General features: G+C 38.0%; 1 protein-coding gene across 2 annotated transcripts in view; it reads right to left on the bottom strand.

The window, feature by feature from the left end:
* Positions 1-22,066, bottom strand: part of hhip.L (hedgehog interacting protein L homeolog) — an 84,750-nt gene that overhangs the window by 12,145 nt on the left and 50,539 nt on the right. For both annotated transcript variants that reach the window (XM_018268346.2, NM_001086936.1), the window contains 7 exon segments: positions 13,979-14,130; positions 11,088-11,261; positions 10,098-10,241; positions 9,406-9,521; positions 8,783-8,906; positions 8,235-8,365; positions 6,057-6,138 (listed from right to left, as the gene is read on the bottom strand). In XM_018268346.2, coding sequence (XP_018123835.1) covers positions 6,057-6,138; positions 8,235-8,365; positions 8,783-8,906; positions 9,406-9,521; positions 10,098-10,241; positions 11,088-11,261; positions 13,979-14,130 — 923 coding nt within the window.

The following is a 22,066-nucleotide window of genomic DNA, read 5'->3' as shown; positions in this document are numbered from 1 at the left end:
GAAGTTAACCCCTCTGCCACCAGATGTGCCGTTCCTCTGGAAGTGATCGAGGCAGGGAAGGGATTAATAGCTCAGAGGTTAGTGCAATGGCTAAACAGTTTGCACTACTACCAGGGTGGTCGCAAAAACAACACCTGCTGCATAAGCACTTGGCAGCTGGGTCAACAGGCTCCGTTGGAGTTTATCAACTGCAGGCACGATTTACATACAACTTTACTTGGAGAAGTGCACAGAACAAGCCCATTTACCCTTTATCCGTTGCGACTTTAATTATCTGCCTTGATTGCCAAAGCAATATCTAAAAATATTTTCACTTAACGGAAAACACAACACCCACTAGGAATCCAGTTCTTTAAGAGCACTACAACATTTCATGTTATTATTTCACGATATTGGTGTTTGTTTCTTCCTTAAACCCAGCAGATCTTTCAAAAGCCCATGAGTGTGGCTCCATTTACATAAGGGAGGAACTGTGATACATCTTCAGATGTGATGGCAAAATAATTTCTATAAAGCACAAAGTTTACATTTAGATGATAAAAACAGAGTCTGCTGTGCTCCGAAAGCAAGACCCGAAATCTGATTTGACTGTGTCTAGGAGTGATTACTATAAATGACATCACTAACTGTAAGTGCCAACAGCTGACATCACACAGCTCTTTGACATTGAATATTACATGATCATTGCTATTATTGGTGGCTGTTACCCTAGATTGTTTCCCATTCAAAACACTAAACCTCTATATGTGTGCCATTGCCCTTATAGTCACAAGATACATTTGTAATATCTACCCATGTGTAGGGCCAAAATAAGTTGACATTTCCTTCCAATAAATCATACACATACTGGTATTAATTACCAGAGTAAAATCATATTGACTGTTCTTATCTGCAGAATGGGGTGTTTGGGTCCCCCAAGTGTCTCAGTCAATCAGAGAAATATCCAAAGGACAGACCAGTGCCTTTATCAGCCAAAGTGCCCCATATGTATACCTGAACACAGATAATTGGGTTCAATAACGAAGTGGAAGCTAGTTGTGCAAAAACTATGCACCCTGCCCTCCACATTACCTGAATTGTCGTGGGTCTCTGAACTCCATGAACACAGCACAAGTTGTGTTTGGCAGAGCTGTATTCATGGGAAGCAGAGAAGGGGAACAAAGATTTCACCCATCCCATCCACTACTTGTCCCTTAGTGTCACTTAGATGCACAAGTTAGGGAGCAAAAGGTGAATGCAAGCTGCACCAGGTCTATGGCATGGGGTTAGGACAAGGCTGGTCTGCACCAATCCAAAACGGCACTCTACACCTTGCTCCAGATATTTAACAGTTAATGCACAAGTGCCAATCCAGTATGAGCACTTTACACTTACAGTACATGTATTTGTTAATTAACCAGTCATATAAAATGCCCAGTGAGTAATACAGGAACATATTTCTCATATTCCATTTCCCATCCAGCACCTGCAAACAGGGGGATTTCAAGCTTTTGTCGCCCGAGCTCCCTGAGAGGGGGACAAAACGCTCATAATGGCTCCATTCATGTTGACTGGGAATCTGCAAGAGTCAAGTGTTGTCAGGTGCTTTTTGCTTTTGAAACTGCAGCACTGTGAGTTTTTGACCAATAATTGCTAGGCAGGAGATACCAATAAAAAATGGACGGGGGGTGATTTTGAGCAGTTGTCCCCCAACCACATACCCACAAAGTGCTTCAAATAACTATGTTGCCATAAACCTTAAGTACATAAATTCCATAAAAATAATTGTTTTGGTGTTTCACCCAGGTGCAAATGTAGCCAACAGCCTTCTGTTAAAAACATGAGTGTAAAATAATGCGATCAATTTATGCAAACCAAATTATAATTGGTCACCTAGTTTTAAACAGTTCTAAAACTAGCCATATACCCAAAATATTTGGCTACAATGTTGGTGGCCAAACTGCTCTGCTCCAAATAGGAATATATAAATATATATAAATATGGCCTTGTTTTTTATGTGTGGCTGGCCAAACAGAATCCTTAAAATCACTTGACTTTAGACCACTGGGCAGCAGAAGGTGTTGTTTTTGTTTAATTTTTTTGTGCCTGTGATTAATCTAATATACAAATAAGGGATTGGATTCAGTTCTGAATTCAGCCAAATCCTTTGTGGAGGATTTGGCCATAGACCAACTACACGTATAGGACCTGTTATCCAGAATGCTTGGGGCCTGGGGTTTTCCAGATAACAGATCTTTCTATGATTTGGATATTCATACCTTAAGTCTACCAGAAAATCATGTAAGTATTAAATAAAACCAATAGTCTGGTTCTGCTTCCAATAAGGATTCATTACATCTTAGTTGGGATCAAGCTGAAGGTACTGTGTTATTATTACAGAAAAAAAGGAAATCATTTTTAAAAATTTGGATTATTTGATTATAATGTAGTCTATGGGAGATGGCCATTCTGTAATTTGGAGCTTTCTGGATAACAGGTTTCCGGATAACGGATCCCATACCTGTACATATACTGTAGTGATATATAAATATATATTCATACAAATCACCATTAACAAGGATTTGTTTTGATTGGCATCATAGATGTGCATTAAATGCACGAAGGCACATTTTGAAGACAACTGTACTTTTATGAAGACATCTGTACGTTGTAGGAAAACAAAATAAGATTACTAATCTAATTTCAAATGTATCCATCAACACCATGGGGTCAGTGGGCTTACCAGGCCTCCTCCAGATCCTCTCTAATGCTTCATATGACATCCTTCTCGCCCACACACACAAAGTAACCAAAGCAAGAACACAGCAATGGGAGGTCTGGCTTTTCAGGTATGACATTTTAAGACCACCCTAATAGTTGACTGAACACAAGCACACAGTCAAGGTCAATTTAAATGCTGTTTTGTAATGAGATACTGACGGTTGACAGAATATGCTTAAATCCATAGCTAACACTCCACCAGCAACCAGGAATAAAGGGAAGGACCTCGTCCCCTTTAACTCCAGCTCTGTGAATTCAATGTCAGTTTTATAGTCCTGTTGCATTGACACTTATTCTTTAAAAGCTCTGCAGTGTGTGGCAAATTCCACCCTCTATCTTTTTCTCAATCATTTCACAGGTTAGTGTAGGAAAGGCCCTTCTGGCTCTGGTTTTCCAAATTAATTTTAAGACACTTCTTTTTGTTTACGTTCTTTTCTCAAAGAATGCCACACAGTCCATCTGTTTCTAAACGTTTACTCTTGGCGTAAACACAGCCATTTTGAGCCTGCCTTATGCCCATAATAATAAGAGAGAATTTAACTACATTTATATTGTATATACAAGGTGTTTAACTGTTCTTTGTATAATGCGTCACTCCTTTAATTCAAATAATACCAAAGGATGGATGTGGAAGGCAGTCAAATATCTTTCAGCGAAGTCCAATCAAGAGTGATAATATCATTTATTATAAAGGGCTTATTTGGGTTCTTAGTTATGATTGAGTTCCTACAATGAATAATATATATATATATATATATATATATATATATATATATATATATATATATATATAAGCTTAAAAATTGCAATTTAAAAAAAGAGAACCACCAAAAGGAGAAGGGAGTGTGTTTTAAAGCAATCCCACCCACACTTGCCTTGTCCCTTATGCCTTGCTACTGACTAGCTGATATCAGATATCACATCGGGGTAAGTCAACCCTTTAAGCTCTCCCAAGATGGTCATATAGAAAATAAAATCACCATATACTGTAGCATAGAAACATTTTCATTCAATATAAAAAAAAAAAAAAAAACAGTTGCCCAGCGTATGCTTACAAATGTTGTGAATAAACAGAGCATCCAGACAAATCTTCAGCCCCAAACCACTTCAATATAATTTCCCAAAGCTGTTGTAGTGGTACCACTGCAAGAAATGTGGCATTCTTTTAGGGCAAGGCCAGATGTGGCGTTTTTAAAAAAGCTCCGCCAGGCGTAAATACGCATAAACTGCACTAACACTGAAACTAATGGAAAACGCACTATGGCAATTCACACAGGGCGCTTGCAAGCTGAAATCCGCCACAGGACGCCAGTATTGGCGTTTTTCCGCAGAAACGCCAATACGTCAAGAAACTACCAAATCAATAGACTCTATGAGATCTGCACGTTTGAAACCACACTTTGCGTAAATACGCAGCTTATTTTGAATATGGCGTCCAAATTCTCAATGAGAACAATGTGAAGTGCATGTTGGGAAAAGAAACCTACGTGCTAAAAAACGCATGAAAACGCATGTTGACAGTCGCGTATGTTTTCAGTGGCGTATTTACGCCCGGCGCTTCTTTTTTAAAAACGCAAGGTAAAAATGCCACATCTGGCCTTGCCCTAATCTCGCATTATCATGCAGGGTCTTGAGTTAAGTGAAGGTGATGTGAGAAGAAAGTGAAGCGTTTGGAGCACATGAAACATTTGCAGTGGATTGCACTTTACATGCTTTCTTTGATCACAACTTTTCTATGTAGTCATTTGGCAGTCGTTTTGCAAAGGTGATCAAACAGTTGCTTTTGAATAACAATTTTCTGTAATATATGGAGCTTTTCTCTTCTATATGGCCACACTGGAAACACTTGAACATTGACAATCGTACCAGCTAGTGAGTTCTCAGACATAAGGTGCAATTGTCATTTACTGTGTACCACCCTCTCTTCTCCTGTTGGTGGCAGATATGGTATTTATTTTGTACCTCCTGATAATATTTCTCCCCACGAATACTGATATGATATTTTTCATTATTTGGCCTATTGGTCCCAATTATGAATACCACAAACATGTGAAACATAAGAACACTGAGCACTCCTGCATTCATGTTAGAAAACTTAAAGAGCCACTATAATGCACGCATATGAAATGATTGCTTTTCAGTAAAGGTATGGGATCTGCTATCTGGAAATTATGGAAAGGCCATCTCCCATAGAGACAGCAATCGTTTGGAAACTGGTGGCACAATAAAAGGGGTCAACCCCCCGACTGCATAATCTCGTGTGTGTGCGGATCTGTTTCAAAACGTTTGCTGTTCCTAAGGCACCCTGGCCGGGCCAACGGAGGACGAGCATCACCATTGCGGTTTAAGTGAATTACACATGTGCAGCGGAATAATAACATTTCATCTCCCATTAGAGTCCATTTTAATTAAATAATTACAAAGTGATATCCTTTTATCTGCAATGATAAAACAATACCTTGTTCTTGAACTAAGATAGAATGAATCCTTATTGGTGGCAACATAATTCTTTTGGGTTTAATTATTCTTTAGTGGACTTAAAGGGGTTGTTCACCTTCCAAACCCTTTTTCAGTTGAGTTGTTTTCAGATTGTTAACCAGAAATAAAGACTTTTTTCAATTACTTTCTATTTTTTACCATTTTTCCAAAATCTAAGTTTAAAATGTAATGTCCCTGTCTCTGGTGTTTGAGTCTGGCAGCTCATTGATCCAGGTGCAGATTCTGACCTGTTACAATTTTGCAACATTTGGTTGATACATTTCTCAGCAGCATCTCTGGAGTATTAGAAACTATTGTATCAATTCTAACAGCTGCTTTTCATGAAATCCAGGGATTCTGCGCATCAAGGCCAAAGATAAGAAATGTATCGACTAAATGTTTCAATTTAGAACAGTTTAGAGGGTCTGCGACCCCCCCCCCTCCCAGAGCAGCTTTAGAAAGGTGAAAATTTAGACTGAAACTTCAATATTAGAAAAATGGTCCCACGTAGAATATGCAAGTAAATGGAAAAAGTATTTATTTCTGGTAAACTATCTGATACCAACTGAACTGAACTGAAAAAAGTGTTGGAAGGGGAACAACCCCTTTAAGGTATGGAGATTGAAACGACAGAAAGATCCCCTTATCCGGAAAACTTCAGGTCCTGAACATTCTGCATAACAGGTCCCATACCTGTACTGTAGATGAATAGCTTTATTATCTCCATATTGGAACTGTTTTCTGGTAAAATTAATCAACATCCATTGTTATTTTGTTTATTTGCTTTATGTAGCCTTCTTTCAGAACAAAGTAATTACCTTTTTGGATCAATAATTTTGTAGATTTTCCCACTGTGTGACTGGGTCATGCTTTTACTGCTTGACAAAATGTAAACTTCACCTGAAAAAAATAAGCACATGCATTAGATACAACACACCCTAGCATGGTGCAGGGGGGGGATTTGTATCATGAACTGCTAGGAAGGTATCCAACAATTGGCTATACAAGCTACACTTTTCGCCTGTACTTGAAATTCCGTTAATGTTTTGGACAGGGTACATTAAAGGAGATTAAATCAGGAAGCATTCAGATACGCTGTGAATATGCAGTGGAGCATAGCATGTATACAAATAATGCCTCTGTCTAAATGTTTCCAGTCCTGGCACTCACAGTTTCTTCCATTGAATGTTCTTTGGTATTGATGCAATGGCAATATCTGTATCATGACAGTCAATGTGAACCAACAGACATCATCCATATTTGTGTATCACAGTGCTATCAACACATAGCATGAAATTACACAAATACACTAATGCCAGCCAATGCTTTCTTTTTTTTAATACCATACAAAAGCAATTTTATGCAGTTAAATTCTTACATAATATGAACACTGTGCATCAGCAGTACATAATTACCTTTGCATATTTACTTTGCTATGGATGTTACTGCCTTCAAAGTATCCTTGATTTAAACAACATAAGTCTATACAGTACTAATTATTGTATATCCCCGGCAGATTAAGACCCCAAAGGCATATACGTGGCCTGGTTCCTCCCCCCTTCCCCTTTTTTTCATTTTATATATTGCACCTACTCCCCCCCTTTTTCCACCCTCCCTCTCTATACCCACATGTCCTTCTTTCTACAGTATTTCTTTTCAATGAATAGTCTATCCTGATAAGCCACTAATCTAATGTATGCTTTATTCATCTATAAATACAACCTGTGAAACACCTTGTACCTTATTTGACAAGCTCAATAAAAATGTACCATACACATCCACAGCTGGTATTGTTTCCTTGCAGAACTGCCCTTGTAGCTATCTAAGTCAATAATTTGAAAAGGAGGCCTAAGGCAGCAAGTACATATGATATAGTGAGCCCCAGAAGCACAAATGGAGTTTGTTTTTTTGTATCCCTAAACAGAAAGGCACCCATTGAAGTTAAAACTTGTGTGTAGCACCCTGGTCCCATGATTTGCTTTCTTTTGTAACTCAGGTTATCCAAATCTACTTTCCTTCACATTCTTAGGCATTTTGTAAGTCTGGGATACAGCTGATACAATGCTTTTAATTTAGCCACAATACAGATGCTTTTTCTGTATCAGTCTAACTATGTCATTAGTGGGCTAACTATTCACTCCATTACAGATCTGTCTGTAGTCTGTGGTACTCTTGAGCAGTCTAGGGCCACAACAATATCTTGGAGGGCTACATCTAGCTAGAAGGCTTCCATGTGGACAGCCCTCATCTATATCATTATGTCAGCATTTTACATAATGCTTCATAGAGCATGCTCAATCCGGTCCACCGGTGGCACATATAGAAAGATCAATTTGATAAAAAAGCCAATATGCCTACCAGCATGTTTTTTCTATAGAAGGAAACCAGAGCCAAAGAAGTGACCACGCAAGCAGTGACAGGTCGGAATCAGTCCCAGGTGCCCAGCAATTTTCTGCCATAAACACCTTTGGGTATGCTGTTGCCTTAGAGTAGTGACACACCGTGTGCTTTGATCCATCCTGTATCTGTCCCATATGCAAAATGGCAGGAATGAATGAGATCTGCCTAAGATCTTGAAACTGATCCCAGCCAGAAAACACTTGAATTTGCATTTTCTGGCCATAATCTGCCCTGTGTGCCCAGTGTCAGAAGAATCGGGAAGGTGCATGATGTACTGTTTGATGCTATTTTAGGAGCAATTGAACATTGGTGGATTTTGAGCATTTTCTTGACAGACAGTCTCACGTGGATGTCCTTATGTAAGATATTATTGGCATTAGAATTCCTGATATTGATCCAGGTTTTATGGGTGTCTGGAATCTTTGTAGCAATGCCATTTTACAAGGATTTTAGCAGGGAGTTGTTTTTTGGAGAATCTCTTCAAAATATTACAGTTTAAAAGGTATGAGCTTGATTAAAATATATAAATGAATAAAAGGAACTTTAAACAGCAGTGAGAAAAATAGAGTGTGAAGGCTAGTTCAAATAGACTGTACCTAATTCGTCTTCTCCAAACCCCAGTATGTGTCCTGTAAAAGGGGCTCTGCAGGAAGATCCACTGCCGAGACAGAGGGGTTTCTCCTGCCAATGCTTTGTAACTGGGTTCTGATGAAGTGTTATAAAATTCCTGAAAACATACATAATGTAATGATGAAATATCTAATATATACATCACGGTACAGTATATAGAATATAGGGTTTTAGCTTTTATGTCTGCAGACTTTACTAAGGAAAGCAACACCAAAAAACGGTCTATGGTATCACCTTATTAATGTGAATAATAGACTTAGCTGGTTTGAGTTTGCAGCCACAAGTCAATATGGGGATTGTGCAGCATCAATTATGACAATTGCACCAAATCAACTGGTACAAGTAGGATTGCTTATTGAAAATAAGAATCCTGGGATTATCATCTGCTCAAGTGTAAACTATAGAACACTCTGTGCTCAGTGTGCTGAACTACAGCCTTGCTAATGTCAATATTCGAAATTATAGATTATAACATCAATCAGTCGGCCTCATCTGTTACACAGAATATACCTACCCATAGCGATCTCCAAACACGTAGCTTCCATACAGCCTCTCTGACTGACAACCTCTATATACAAATCCCCCAACCATGTGTCCACTGCTCAATGGTTTAAATTCCAAAAGGGGAGGATCATTTTCTAGAAAAGAAAGAAACTAACCTAGCATTAGGTGATAGGCAGCATAAATTTACACAGTTCTAGTTCTTGTACAAAAGTATATTTACAATAATAATTTAAATAAAATAATAATCCCAGTTAAACAAATGTAACATAGTAATATACAATAAATGGATAATGTATGACATTTCACAAATTAACACATTTATCTAAGATGATTTCAGTTCATGAGAATTGATCCCTGGTAAGAGGGGTGGAAGATTTAAACTATGAGAGTAGATGGGGTTGGGGGCCATGTATTATACTGTGCATCCTGTATAATAAAATGTACAAACAGTCTACAGTTTTTTTTATCAAAATATATCTCAAGTTGTTTCAAATAATAACTTTACCTTTATTTATTTGACTTTTGAAATTATGACTTCATTTTTAGCACAAGAGAGCTTTGGTTTCCAGATCTGTTGTTGTAATAACTACAAACCTCACTGCAAAGAATTCCATTCCCCTCCTGATAACTTACCATAATCTTTCCCTTTGACAATCTGTAAAATTCTTGCAGCTGATCTGTTTTTAGCGCTTGAATCTGAACAAAGAATAGTCAGATTCATGTCTTTTGAGTGATGATCAACAGTACATCTACAAGCAAAAGAAATAACACGTTTCTTTAATTACTTTATAAATGCCTACATATCTTGTGTAATCAGCATAAGTATTATATATACAGTATATATATTTTCCATTCCTAACATTTTATTTTGGAGGCTCATATATCTACCTATGCCCAGAGCAGCGCAGCTCCAGGGCACTATCTTCCACCGCTTCATATTCTTTTGGGGCTCAGCATCAATTTGAGCATGCTCAGTTGAAGCCGATTCCTGACTTGGCCAAACTATGCATGCTCCTACAGCCTTCGTGTCAGCGGTGAGCCCCAAGAGAATACGAATAAGTGGAAGATGGTGCACTGTTGCTCCACTGCGCAGATTTTTTTAAGGGCTTGTTTTTTTACTAATGCGCAGTGCGGGGAGGAAGAGGGGAGGTGGGGGCAATGGATGATGTTGGATGAAACAACTTAAATGAAATAAACCTAATCAATATATCTATATATGTGTGTGTATAGGAGAATGTATAGGAAAATAAAACTCAAAGCTAAACACCAGCTAATTTGTAAATGGAAAATATTGACAAGTTCAGCTAATAAAATGCATGGCTTACCTGCCTGGGCTGTGAAGACCATGTGCAAAGATTTCAGGGGGTTGATTAGTACTATTGAAATGAGGATTACTTCTTGGTATTGAATAAAGAGAACTGCACCCATCAATGTCTACATCCACTCGAAGTACTGAGCCTGTAAAGTCACTGTGAAATGTAGAATAAAACACAGGGGAATGAAACTGACTGATGGCCCCAAGCAGATCTAAATAAAGCTCTAAATACAGCAATGCATTTTCCCATTTCCTTGTAGAAACAGCAGATGGAGTGCAGGAATTCACACTCTCAACAGGCAACAAAACACCCCGAAAAATCTGAATTGCCCTCTATTGTTGTGAAACAAGAAGACCTATTTGAATGCTGCAGTTGAAACTGACTCAGTTTCTTTTTCTTAACTTAGAAGAAACGGAGCAATTAAAAGGAAATTTGTTGCCTATGTGAGCAAGATCCAAGCTTTCTCGAGGGCGCCATCTTGCAGTGAATGGGAGTCAGTAGTGTTGTCTATTTCCCTACTCTGTAAAGACGGACGGTTTCTCTACCAGCAGTGCTATTAGTTCAAAGTAGAGCAGTGGTAGGAGCATAGAAACGTGGAGGTTATATAATTTCCGGCAGCTAAATCCGTCAGCAGAGGTGTCAGGGAGCTGTTATCTTGTTACCTGCCCATTGATCTGTTGATTGGCTACTGGGGAATGAAGAGGGTTTGTCATCACTCCAACTTGCAGTGCAGCAAAAAAAAAGTGAGATTTAAGCTTATCAGGGGACAAAATCACAAGGTTGAGGTGACTTGGGAAAGTAAGAAAATGGCTTGCCTTGTTGAGGTTATTCAGAAAGGGATCTTTCTAGCTACTATTTCATTTGTAGCGAAGTTATTAAGCATGTGAAGTTTTTTTCAATAACATAAGCAAACATGTAAAATGCAGCACCTCACCCTTAAAGGCCATTTAAAGCAAATATTTAGACAAAAATATCCATCTGAATTGTATTTATTTTTACCTTAACCCATCCATTTCCTCCATATCATCAATAGTTATCATTCCATCTCCAAGGAAAATATACAAGAAGCCATCTGGACCAAACAAGAGTTGTCCTCCCAGGTGCTTTCTGTGAAGCTCTGCTACCTCTAGGAAAACTCTCTCTGTTCTTATATCAACCTGGCTTGGGTTTTTCCTGCATCAAATGAAGAAATAGTCTCAGAAAAAAATACATGAGATTAAAGGGATGTTGTTACACTAGACTAGAAGCAGGCAACCCCATAACATTTATTAAGGTACTTGGCATATCTATTTCCCTAAAGCACTGCTATTACTGTACTGTTTTCTGGGAATGTTAGATTCCTGTTAGATTACCACCACTGTGGGTGTCTGCACACACACACGCAAATGTACAGCAAGAGTGAGTGTCTGATGTTAGAAAGTGCTGAATATCAGCAAATTGTGTTTTATAAGATATATATAAATAGCAAGACTGAACATAGGAACACATAATTTCAATGCTAATTACTTGGTAACAAGAAATGTGAGCGTCTGACCCAGGAAATTCCTCCAAGAGAATTTCTTTCAGTGTGTAGGAACACGTATAAAAAGAAGGTCATCCAGCATTTTTCTGCTATGGATAATTATATAATAATCATTCAAGTTATTTGAAAATGCTGCTTATTTGATTGCAGTCAAACCAAAACAAATTTTCTGAATATTATGAGGAAATGAGAAGCATGTGGTGGGCTTTAGAGAAACATTTTGCTAAAAAGCTCAGGGCCAGACTTTACATAGTTATCCCGTGAGACAGCATCTTTGCTTAAACCATGATAAATGTTACTTGTTGAGGAACTTTGCACAGTTTAGCACTGACAATGATTAAAATAGCAGGCATGGCAGCAAATCTCTTACAAAACACACAACAGCATTTGAATGACTACTGTTTATGCATTATTCATTATAATCATATACAGTATAGAATATATTAGGGACAAATCTATCTATCTCTATCATTGTCTGAAATCCTCATGTTCATGGTCAGGGCACACGCTCAGATTCGGGAGATTAGTTGCCCGGCGACAAAACTCCTCTTCTTCGGGGTGACTAATCTCCCCAAACTGCCTCCCGCCGGCTACAATGTAAATCGGCGGCAGGATGGAACTCGGAGCACTTCGTTTTCCAAAGTCGCCAGAAGTTTCCTCGTGAGGCAACTTTGGAAAACGAATCAATCCGAGTGCCATCCCGCCGGGGATTTACATTTTAGCGGCGGGAGGCAGTTTGGGGAGATTAGTCACCCCGAAGAAGAGGAGATTTGTTGCCGGGCGACTAATCTCCCCAAATCTGAGCGAGTGTGTCAGGCTGTTTCCATCTACTGTATTTCAGAGCATCATCAGTTGGATACTCAGTCAGAAGCCATCTGTTGTTGTTAACTTTTAATTCTTTATTTGTTACTTTGAGGAGTCCCAGGCACTTTTTTGGGTGGGGGATGGGGGTGTGGTTTGGTGATAAACCAAGCGACCATTTATGGACTTGCGTGGTTTGCTATGGGAGGTGGTGGATTGGAGGCCATTATGGACAGAGGAATGGACTTTGAGAAATGGCTCTCCACTGATGGGAGGATGTGGGTGGGTTGGTGAAGGTTTCATCACGACCTTATGAATCTGGTAGATAACTCTGAATAAATAGTTTTCTGTTAGTTTTGTTTTGTTCGTTATCTGTCATTTTGTTTGTTATTTTCATGTTTTGTTTTATTTCTAAATAAAGAAAAATCCCTAAAAGAGTGTGCAGCTATCAGTAGCATATATCAAATCAGTGTTTACGCTGATATATGATAGTTGAATTCTTGGGAAATCTGTGGCAATCTCCCCCATTAAAACACAACTAAAGGACAAGTCAGTGCTGTCCAACTGTTTCCCTATAGCAGACCCCATATTTCACTATGTTCAGGGCCAGCTCATAATAAAATGACAGGTATGGGACCTGTTATCCAGAGTGGACGGGACTTGGGGTTTTCCGTATAAGAGATCTTTCCGTAATTTGGATCTTCATACCTTAAGTCTACTAGAAAATCATGCAAACTTGAAATAAACCCAATAGGCTGGTTTTGCTTCCAATATAGATTAATTATATCTTAGTTGAAATCAAGTACAAGCTACTATTTTATTATTACAGAGAAAACGGAAATCATGTTAAAAAAATTGGATTATTTGTATAAAATGTAATCTATGGGAGATGGGCTTTCTGTAATTCAGAGATTTCTGGATAACAGGTTTCCAGATAACGGATCCCATTCCTGTATATTTATAACAATTAATATCTGAAATGAAGCAATTTTTACTGTCAGATTTTAAAGATTGTAGCAAGTGCCAGAAATGAGTGGAGGCCAGTGCATGCTTTTCTCACCGATTTTGCCTTTATCCTAAAAGTTTTTACACATGTATTATGTATGTGAAGCTCACGGAGAGTTAAAATGATTGATACTGGTAATATACTGGGAATATCCTGCTTGCAATTGTATTATTTTTAAGAGAGGAAAGAGACAGCTGAACACATAAAAATACTCCATATGCCCTGGATGCCACTGTGGTTAATTGCAGCTTGGCAAACTTTTCTTGCATTCCTACTAAGTAATTTACTAACTAACTTTAGTAAGACATGACTTAAGGCTTTGCTAAAACGTGTGCCATAGCAATGCAACTATGCATTGCATAAAACTCAGTTTCTAGATATAACTATGAAGTAAAACCATTTCCACTGATTACTATGTATTCTGTTTCATTCAGAAACATTTAACAACACTTCTACACTAGGTTTATTCTTACTAAACCTTTCTATAATTCATCCATATACTGATTTGCTGCAGTAGCTATAAAGGTATCAAGACACAGCCGTTAAAGCCATGTTAGATACCTAGATACTGTGTATTCCACGACTCGAAGAATGTGGTCGTGAGGTCCGCTGGCCCATCTCTCTTGGTTGGTGGTGTACGACACATACAGCTTTCCATTTTTCTTATAATTGGGATGGAATGCAAGGCCTAGCAGCCCTCTTTCATCTCCTCCCTGCAGTCAAATGAAAAACACAAAGAATGAAGAAGTTAATTATGTGCTTTATTGTGTTTCGCCATGAACCCCCAGAAAAACTCTTTCATTCTGCTGGATAATCTGTGCCCAAACTCCTTTCTTTTCTCTCTCTCTGCCACACAAAAAGGATTATAAAACATTTCACTTTGGGGACTATTTAAGACTCTGGACAAGACGATTGTCTTGGGTGGTTATCTATGCACTAGGCTCTTATGCTACTTTTGTGAAGTGATTTGTGTATGTAATCTGTTGGTAGCCATGAAGACAGGTTTAAGTGCTGTGAAGAATGCTTAGCTGGGTTACTAGGTTGCGTGTAGTTCATTGTAGGCAAATAATAAAAAAAGGGGTTAATAATCAGCAGTAATTTTTAATCCAACTAAGCACGACCTAAAAACACAGCACTGGCTGCCAACTCCCACTGTCTTGGCAATGTGCTTAGAAAGAACTCACATTGCTTGTGTAATATATAAACCTTTGTTTTTTACCCTGGGGCAGCTGCATCAGTTGTCGCTACTCTGGTGGTCTGTTCATCACAGCTCACTGTAGGTAATAACCTGCTATCTCTGCGTGCTGCACAGAAATCACTGCTATGTCTGTGGTCACTTCTGAGAAGAAACCATTTCCTTACAAGTACTACTGTTTGAAATCCAAATCCTCAGCAACCATTTCTTTTATGTTATTTGAATGTCATGCAATATTCAGCTAAAGCCAAATTGAAAACAGTGCATGACAGAGTTTTTTATGATAATACTTGTGTTTCATTTATGTATTTGGGCAGAGAGCACATTAGGCATGCCTATAGATCATGTTGACTGCCTTTAGGACCGTGGCCAGATGTTAAAGTTGAAATAATATTTGTAAGAGGTGACATGTAGAATCATGTGTATCAAATGGCACAAATGACAACAGCAATCACTGATTCAGTTCTTCAATCTACATTCAGATTACACAACAGACTTACATACTTCAAGAGAAAATGCACTTTTAGGCTACATGGCATAACATAATAAGCTTTCTACCATCATGGAATACCAGTGCCGGGTTTAAGATGTGAAGATGCATGTTTTACCTCTAATACACTCATTGCAAATGCCTACTCTGTTATTGGTCAGTTGACTAAAGGTGGCCATTGATGTTACAATTACGATCTTTCCTGGAAAAGATCTTTCCAAGAAAGATTGTTCATTTCAACGCACGCATGTAGAGCTGAATTGTCAGATATACAGGTAGAAACAATAGATCCAGCACTAACAACGCTTGGGGGCAGATTTTTCAAGGGTCGAATTTCGAGGGTTAAAAAACCCTCGAATTCAACCCTCAAAGTAAAATCCTTCAAATTTGAACATCGAATTTGAAGGATTTTAGCGCAAAGCTTCGATCGAAAGATTTTAATCGATCGAACGATTTTTATTTGACCAAAAAAAACTTGGTCCACATAGGCTAACATTGCACCTCGGTAGGTTTTAAGTGACGAAGTATGAAGTTGAAGTTTTTTTTTAAAGAGACAGTACTTCGATTATCGAATGGTCGAATAGTCAAACGATTTTTACTTCCGAATTGTTCGATCGAATTTGACCAATTCAATGTCGAAGTAACCAAAAAAAAAAAATACTTTGAAATTCGAATTTTATACCATTCGAATTATTCACTCGAGCTTAGTAAATCTGCCCCTTGATGTTTTAAAAATGTTCCGGCTAGCCAGCACGACGAGCCAACCGATATTCAATTCTTCTGCCGATATCGGTCGTCTCCCACCAAGTTTTCCCATGTACTCCAGGGCTTATCTTTCAGACCATCATTTAAAACACGAAAAAGAGACTTCTAGGGTTCTTTATATGCTCTAACAATTATAAGCAAGAGGTCTGGATTTCACTCCTATATTATTCTTTAGTGAATATGTCCTGAAATGTGCCAACCTACTACTATGAAGACAATAAATGGCATGTTAGACATCACTGCCACACATGCTACACACATAGTTATTTACCTACGTGTTGCAATTGAGGTTTAGATGTTTAATCTATAACATTTGCACACACAGAGAGAAGCAGATGTGAAAATACATTTATTTCTCCATCACCAAGTGACAAATTTATGGATTATGTCACTGTATATTGGATAGTCATGTATTTATACTAAACATGTGTGTGCCCGTATATGTAAAAAGTATCAATCACACAATCCTTAAAAGTAAATTGTTTTATGCTATTATTTAAATATAAAGCCAATAATATTAACATATAAAGCCAATAAAGATGCAAATAGTATCAAAAGAATATATTATCTTTGGGTGAGGTCTCTTTTTCCAGTTTTATATTGCACCCCAAGGCACTTTTCCTAGGAGATAAATGTTATCCTAAACACACATTCCCTTGGAGAATTCATGGTGCCTTCAGGCTAGAAATAATATTAGATGGCATCCCTTACACCTGACCTCTTCTAGTGCTTATTGTTTGGTGTCAGATTCTTCCTAATCATTCTGTCATTCACTCCTCCAAAACCTCGCCATGTCAAAAAAGATTATTCTCCAGTTTGTAATACGATCTGCATTGGATTTCCTACTATTCCCTTTCCTATAACGTTTTCTCATCAGAAATATTGATACAATTATACCTGTTGGCTTCCCAAAATGAAATAAGAATGTTTTCAAAGTTACTCACATCTCTCAAAACCATAGTTTCCATACTGTATGTGCCTCTTCTGGTGTTTGTGATAACCTATTTCTCTAACACAAATAGATACAGCCACAAGTTGACGTACATCCCCTGTCTAAAATTTCATTGTAAAATAAAGGGTATTAATAGGGATGAAGTTGATGCTCCCTTTGTTGCTATAACAGCCTCTATCTACTCTTCTAGGAAGACTTTTCAATGGATTTTAAGTGAGGTTGGGTGCTGATGTTGGGGAAGGTCTGGAGCATGGTCAGTTTTCTAACTCATCCCACAGGTGTCCATTTGGGTTAAGGTCAGGTCTCTGTGCAGGTCAGTCAGGGTTATGCCTGTCATCTCAGTAAACCCGTTGTGTATGAGCCTTGCTGAGAGCATGGGGCCACTATTGATTATTGTCACGAAGCAGGAAGAATAGAATAGCAGCCTAAAGGTTTGCTTTTATTGGAACCCAGGGGCCCTAGCCAAAACCATGGGAAACACCTTCAAACCCTTATTTATCCTCCACCAAACTTTACTGGCATTATGCATTCAGACAGGTAGTAAAGGTGATCTTTTATACCACGCCAGCCAACTCACGTTCCCTGAAATTGCTTCTGAGGACATGTCATTTTAGATGGAGTGTCTAGATACTAGCAATTTCACATGCAGCAATATTCACCATATTCATCTATCACCTTCTATGCTGAAACACTGCTCCACTAAATGAATAAAACATTATTTTTTATTAAAGCAGTATCTTTCAACCAGTGCTGGCTTAAAAGAGTCATAAATCAATTGTTGGAACTGCAGTACCACAGAAGAGCACCACAGCACAGGACGCAGTGAATGTTCCCTTAATGCAGGTTTTATGACAACTGCACACACAAAAAATGTAATTATAAATACGTGCAGCCTACATGAAATTGAAGGGGATATTGGTAGCAGTATTACTTTTTTTGCACTGCACAAACCATCTGCATTATACAACATGATTCAAGGAATACAGAATGCATACAAATAATGACAAATTTAAATTAGAAGGCTTAGAAAAATTCCAAAAACATGATGTAAAAAAAAATCTTATAGTTTTTTCTTTAGATTCCAGTCAATGAGATTCCTTTACAAATATATTTATTCTTTTAAAATTCTTACAGCAGCTGGGAGACTTAATAAACTGACCCCTGAGTCACAAACTCTGCATTCTCGCTCATGTAGTTTAGTGTCCCCAGTGATTCTTTAAATGAAAACACCTCCCTAGCTAAGCCTGTTTCAAGAAGCGCTTCCAGAATGCTGATATTCAATCCTTTGCTAAGACAAATGTTGTAGCAGCGTAGGCTTTGATAAATGCCTGACACCCTGTACCTTTGCAGATTTGCACAGGCTGATGAAGTCACAAAGAGAGCATCTAAAATATCTGAAGAGTACTAGAAATGAAATATTTACCACATGCCTTGGTACATAAATGGGATGCTTCTAGTTTTAATTGACTCCACACACAAAGGTAGAAAACGTCTTATATATCATTTTTATAATTAAGGCTGGCCAGCTGTAGTTTAGGACACTGTATAAGGCATATCACATTTGGGACTCTAGAAGACAAGCCACGGAGTTTGAAAATACCAGAAAGTCCTGGGATTCCATTCTGCTATGAGACCACAGTAAAACACTTCAACGGCCATCAGAAATTAAATAATTATTATTTATGTTTAAGATCCTGCATCTGTGGTAAGCACTCTGGTCCCAAATGTAAATAAAAATAAAACAAAGCCAATAATAATATGAAGGCAGCTGACGAAAAACTGTAAACTCCTTCTTTCAATAGCACTGAAAATGCTTCAGATTGGGAGTCTGCTTTGTAACCCGAAAACCTGGCTTATAATTATATTATGCACCTAATTTTTAATAAATTTTGCATATTGTGGGAAGTCCTAAGATCTCAAGATGCTGAAAATCAGTGTTAAAATATCAAGACAAAGCCGCCATTACCAAACCACTCATTACAGACAATAATGCTAAAGGGTGTTTATGAATGTTCACAGACCAGCTCACGATATACAGTATCTAGGGAGGGACGTCTAACACAGCTGGATTTGAGTACTCTTGTAAACATTTTACCACTCATCCAAATAGCGTCTTCAGTTTCTGAAGAAGCCCCATGGATGAGTTGCCAAAAGTTACATTTACTTACATTTTGTAATTACACAATTACAAAATTATTTAACAAGTCCAGTTCTTTTATACTTATTACCTTTAGATGATGCCAAAAGGGTAACAGTGTGGTGTAATCACCACAGGACACTGTATAATCTGTGTCTGAACACAGTGTCGTTACACTGTGCACTTGGGGGACAGATTCACTAAAGGGCGAAAAGTCGCCAGCAACCGCTTCGCACCCATCGCTACACTTCACCAGGCGAAAATTCGCTCAGACAACGCCAATTCACTAAAATGCGGAGTTTCATCCAGGCCGTCGAATGATGGCAGCTTTTCGCTAGCGTTACTTCGGCAATGCAAGCAATTCAAAGCGAAGATGCGATACCGTTCATATCAGCCTAGAGCAAATTCGCTAGAGGTCTTGCGCTTAGGCTAATTTGCATACGGCAGGAAATTTAAAGTTGAATGAACGTCTTTATGTTATATGTTGCAGCAAATACATTACATTTCCACTGTTAATTACACATGTCCAGGGAACCTTAATAAAGACATTAGAGTTGTTATAATGCCCTACACATGAGCCCACTGTATAATTAATGTTCCATATGTTAGAAAATGTATGGGGGAAACCGGTTACCCGAAAAAAAATTTTTTAGAATTTTTGCAGGCTATCACTCTGAAAAAAGGAAAAGACACCAGCGTTTTTTCTTAGATGTTTTTCCCACTCCCAGAATATGATGTAAGTAACAGAAGATTGAGGAAGATCTATGCACTCCAGTGAACTTTGCCTTGTCTGAGCAGGCAAAGAGGTAACGCTCAGTAAAATCCGCATTTAGTGAATTCGTGGAGTAAAGTCAATTCGACAGAGGAAATTGTCGCCTGGCGATAGAGTGCAAATGAGCGCTAGCACCTATCTCTTTCGCTAGCGAATTGGTGCCTGTGCCCGTTAGTGAATATGCAAAGTCCCTGCAGGCGGTAACGCTGGCTAATTGTTGCCAGCGTTTGCCACTTCGCCCTTTAGTGAATACAATCCTGAGTCTTTAATACCAATGGAGGAACAACACCATGACATTTCCTACCATGAATTTCACACTAAAGTTGGAAAATTAAACAATTATGCTAACATTTTAGGTGAACAGTTCTAGTAGGTAAATGGCTTGGAGAAAGTTTCCATGAAAAAACACAGATTGCCTTAAAATCGTTTTACTAATTTTCAGTTTGCCAAAGTGAAATGGAACAGATTCGTTTATTGCTACTAGAAAGAGGTTTGAGATAATTAAATCATCCACTGGTTCTGTGTTTCTCCACAGAGAGGCATAATATGCAATACAGGTGCAGCCGCACCTTACATTTTACCATGCCGGGCCAAGCCATTTAATATGGATGTGTACATCATTTTAGTCAAATAACTACAATATTATAACCATGCAGACTGATTATTGTTTCATGCCAACATGTGGTGTGCACCTGCACTAATTACTAATAAGCTCTGAAGTATGGACACCTCAAGTGATAAGTTTTAAAGGGATGAAGTAACAAGCTTATTATAACGCTGACATAAACAGTTATTATTTCACCTCCCGTTATATGGTGAAGAATAAGAAATCATTTTTCTTTACACTTGCCAAAATAAATGTGATTTCATTTGTTTTTATTCATATCTTTATTTGTATAAAGATTTGTTCTTCTGTGACTAATGGAATAGTCATGCGTCTACAAGTATTATCCTGTAATGTACCAGAAAGCCAGTAACCCTGGCTAGTAATATATTGTCTATGGATTTGCTACTGGCATTCGATATTAACAATTAGGCAATACAACCCACTTTCTTAAAATTGTTTTCTCTCTAAATCATCTAGACCACCAAGGAACAGCCATAAATTTTAAGACACATGAAGCTGTTATCAGTTTACTGCCCCTGTGGAGTTTTTCTGCAAATTGGTTTGGCTTTTAGGGTCAAAAATAGACATTGCTCTTAGAAAAAGGTCCACAAAGATGCTGCTTTTAAAATATAGGCCAACAAGTTGAAAGGAAATGTTTCCATAAAAATGGATTGTCTCAGTGAACACTCTGTGATTTAGGGAGTTATTTATCAAAGGTTGAGCATGTTTTCCGAAGATAGTTTCATTAAAAAGCTCAAATTTTTAGTGAAAAAAAATACGCAAGTTAAAACCTGTTTAAGTCTTCTATATTTTCATTTAAACATTAATTAAAAGCAATAGGATTGTTGTGACACAAATAAGGATACAGTTTTATTATTACAGAGAAAAAGGAAAACATTTTGGAAAATGAGAATTATTTGATTAAGATGGAGTCTATGGGAGATGGCCTCCCTGTAATTCGGAGATAACAGGTTTCCGTATAACGGGTCCCATACCTGTATAGAAATATACTTACCAAGATGAAAGCTTTAAGACAGATATTGCCGAGATGAACTTACAATGAGGAATAGGGGACAAGATACAATGCAGTTAACAGGCAACATGTAAAAATTGTGATGCAGAAATGGGCCAATTGCAAAACTAGTCTCAATAAACACTTAGGCTACATAAAAAGCGTGGAGAAGAGTTCTGGTTAGGTGCACCAAGGGGGTTACAGCATGTTGAATGTTTGACCAATCTTGCAATCCCTAACAACCAATGAGCAGTTTGATTTTACTCATCTAACTAAAGTGACTATATTGTGAATGGTTGCTGGATTTGGGCAGACATTATGCATATTACCACATAATGGATGGTATAAATGTCTGTAACAGGGGATAGGAAAATTGAAGAACAGAGGCGGCTGTCAACTTGATGTTGAAGGAAATACTAAAATGTTGTGTTAGGGAAATAAAAACTTTAATTGTACATATTAAAGAATTGTTTGGCACTGGCATTTTATATGACAGCTGAAACCTAGACAATGTGTAAAAGTGTAATAAGCAGAAACAGTAATCATCTTTGATAACTACAATGCAAGTGCCATCTCCATGTGCACCACTATATGCAGCAAGCAGTAAAAGTGGAAGCCCTTGGTAATTCACATGAGCACTTAAAAAACTTTGATGGGCAAATTAGTCAAAAACCACAAACGCCGCACAAAAAAGAAATGTGCCGGCGGGTCCCCGGATG

This window comes from Xenopus laevis, chromosome 1L (assembly GCF_017654675.1).
Source record: "Xenopus laevis strain J_2021 chromosome 1L, Xenopus_laevis_v10.1, whole genome shotgun sequence".
NCBI classification, from domain to species: Eukaryota; Metazoa; Chordata; class Amphibia; order Anura; family Pipidae; genus Xenopus; species Xenopus laevis.
The sequence above is the reverse complement of the archived record's forward strand: the minus strand, read 5'-3'. Positions and strand labels throughout refer to the sequence as shown.